This window comes from Rhagoletis pomonella, unplaced genomic scaffold, assembly GCF_013731165.1.
Source record: "Rhagoletis pomonella isolate Grant_MI unplaced genomic scaffold, Rhpom_1.0 Rhpom_scaffold_00006, whole genome shotgun sequence".
NCBI lineage: Eukaryota > Metazoa > Arthropoda > Insecta > Diptera > Tephritidae > Rhagoletis > Rhagoletis pomonella.
In genome coordinates, this window is record NW_023458560.1 from 61723083 (window position 1) to 61725903 (window position 2821).

At 33.9% G+C, this 2821-nt stretch overlaps 1 protein-coding gene across 1 annotated transcript; it reads left to right on the forward strand.

Annotated features, from left to right (window-relative positions):
• The first annotated feature begins 1567 nt into the window (after positions 1 to 1567).
• LOC118742014 lies at positions 1568 to 2757 on the forward strand. The gene is made up of 5 exons (XM_036473982.1): positions 1568 to 1716; positions 1786 to 1896; positions 1957 to 2033; positions 2318 to 2530; positions 2590 to 2757. The coding sequence occupies exons 1-5, from the start codon at positions 1626 to 1628 to the stop codon at positions 2755 to 2757; spliced, it is 660 nt and encodes a 219-aa protein (XP_036329875.1). The 5' UTR covers positions 1568 to 1625.
• Positions 2758 to 2821: the final 64 nt, after the last annotated feature.

The window sequence follows — 2821 nt, forward strand, 5'->3', positions numbered from 1 at the left end:
TGACTTGCCTTTATCGGCAAAAGCACTTCTCGAAACCACTAAAAAATGTAAAGATATCCGAATGATTCCGGGCGGCGAATTTTTGTATTTAGGCATCCAGTCATATTTCGAGTCGAAACCCTTTAAATTTTTAGAATCCTGTAATGAAGTTTTAATCGACGTAGGAGTTGATGGTTTAAAGCTATTTAAAAACTCAAACAAAGTATTGTGGCCTATTCTAGGTAGTATAGTTGGTTACTCAAACGAAAGTCCATTTTTAATTGCTTCCTTTTCAGGAAAACAAAAACCTTTAAGTATAAATGACTTCATGAACGATTTTTGTGAGGAAGTTATTCATTTAAAACAAAATGGCTTAAAGGTTGGTTCATTTCCAACTTTAAAAAAATTTGATGTGCGAGTATTTATTTGCGACTCACCAGCGCGAGCTTTTGTTTCAGGAGTACAGGGCCATAATGGCAAAAATAGTTGTCCCAAATGTTGCCAGGTAGGGAAATATATAGAAAAGCGGGTATCCTTTTCAAAAGAGATAGGCAAGTTGCGAACTGACTTGTCTTTCAAAAACAAATCTGACCAGGCGCATCATAGTTCAAGTTCAAAGGGACAAGACAATGTGTTACAGGCAGCAGGCTTTAAAATGGTTTCACAATTCCCCCTAGACCCAATGCACCTTATTGATCTTGGCGTGGTAAAAAAGCTTTTGCAACTTTTAATGAAAAGAGCAAATATATCTGAGATTAACAAAAGATTAAATTTTATTTCTTCCTGGATCCCATCGGAATTCGGGAGAGTTTGTAGAGACCTTAATGAATTTAGTAATTGGAAATCGACAGAGTTCCGGCAATTTTTATTGTATTCCGGAATATTTGTGTTAAAAGATATTATTCCCGACGATTTGTTTTATCATTTTAGTTTACTACATGTTAGTATAAGAATTCTTTCGTGTAAAAAGTCTTACAAAAGCCAAACAAATGTTGTCCAAGAAATGCTAAATGAATTTGTTAATTTATTTGGAAACATATATGGCAATCATTTAATAAGTTTTAACGTGCATGGTTTGTTGCATTTACCTGCATGCGCTAGTGAAATAGGTCCCTTGGATGACTTTTCTGCTTACAGATTTGAGAATTACCTTCAAACTTTAAAAAAAATAATTAAAAAACCAACAAATATTTTACAACAGCTTTTCTTCCGCATTGAAGAAAGAAAACATTTAGAAATGAAAAAGGAGTCAACATATGATTCGTTTATCATAAATTGCTCAAAGCAAAAGGATTCTTTTTGCTTCAGTGAAACGAAAGGCCCCTTTAAAGTCATAAATATTTTAAAAGAATCAGGAAAAGATGTGCTAGTGGGTTACACGTTTCAAACAATAGAGAACTATTTCGAAGAACCTCTTGAATCGTATCCTGACCTTGGTATATTAGTTGGAAGTAGACTAAGTTTTGAGAAAATTAAAATTTTTCAGGAAGATATTAGATTTAAATATTTTTCCATCCCACTTAAAGAAAAATATCTTCTTATACCAATCCTTCACCGCCTATTTCATGAATTTTGTAATTAGATCTTTACTCTACTAATTATTTTTTTTTTTTTGCATGCGAAACGATGAAAACAATTTCAAGTAAATGATGGAAGATAGCGAGGAAATAATCGAAGCCACGGAGTATCTTTTTGAAAGCGATATGATGACAACATCAACTCCTAAAGAGTTAAGAGGTAAGCGATAAATTTTACCCAGAGTGACCAATCAGGATTAAAAATGTTAACTAAATATTTTTATTTTAGAACCAAAGGGTGCACTGCGCAAAAAATTTAAACTGTCTGTGGACTACAATAAACGATTTTCTGAAGCCTCTACTTCTCTCCCTTCACAAACTTGTAGAACTTCAAACGATGGTAAATTTGGCACTTCATTCAGACAAATACAAATGTATGTACATATGTATCTATCTACAGACATAATACAGGTACTGGAACTCATTCTTCAAAAACAAAACGATTTCGAGGCGCGGATGGACAGATTAGAGGAAAGGGTACGAAGAATTGATAACTAATAATTTATTTTGTTATAATGCATAATGCATGGCATGTTGCTTCGGCCGTTGCATCGTGTGTAGCATTGTTGGTCATTGAAATTCGTGTTGCCGCAACCGTCGCCTGAAAATCAAATTATTTTTATATTTTCTGTTGGTTGCCGAGTCGGTTGCTTCGTGTGTATCGTTGTGTATAGATTTTATTGGCTTAGTTCGTTGAAAACTAAATAATCTCAATATAAACTAAATATCTCAAATTAATTATTTATTCAAATATTTTTCAGATACCGGAAAAGCACGAAGTGATGGCTCAACACAAGGTGATGCGCGAGTCCAAAGTCTTGATTAAAAGGGTTCACAAGCTAGTGTGTCGCATAAGTGGCGAGGCTGAAAACGACATGCACACCGAGTTCGCTTCTTTGATGCCCTTCACCACAATTGAATCAATTTTTGATATGGAGGAAAAGTTGAAAGCAGCTGAATATGAAGAAGCTATGGTACGACTAACATTTTAAACTCTATGCCCAAAACTGAATTTTTATCTTTTTTTATTTAGAAAACATACTTATTTACCCTTAAAGGGACCTCTGGTGACATAGGCCCCGTTATGAAAAAAGTTTTCTGTGACGAAGTAATTTATAAATTTAACTGGGATGGCAGATGTGGAAAAAAGGCCCTAAGAAAGCTAAAACTGGTCCATGATGTTTTATTTGGTAAGCCTTGATAATTTGTTTTTGGGAAATGTATATACATACATGTGTACGAAATCTAATTTTTATCTTTTATAG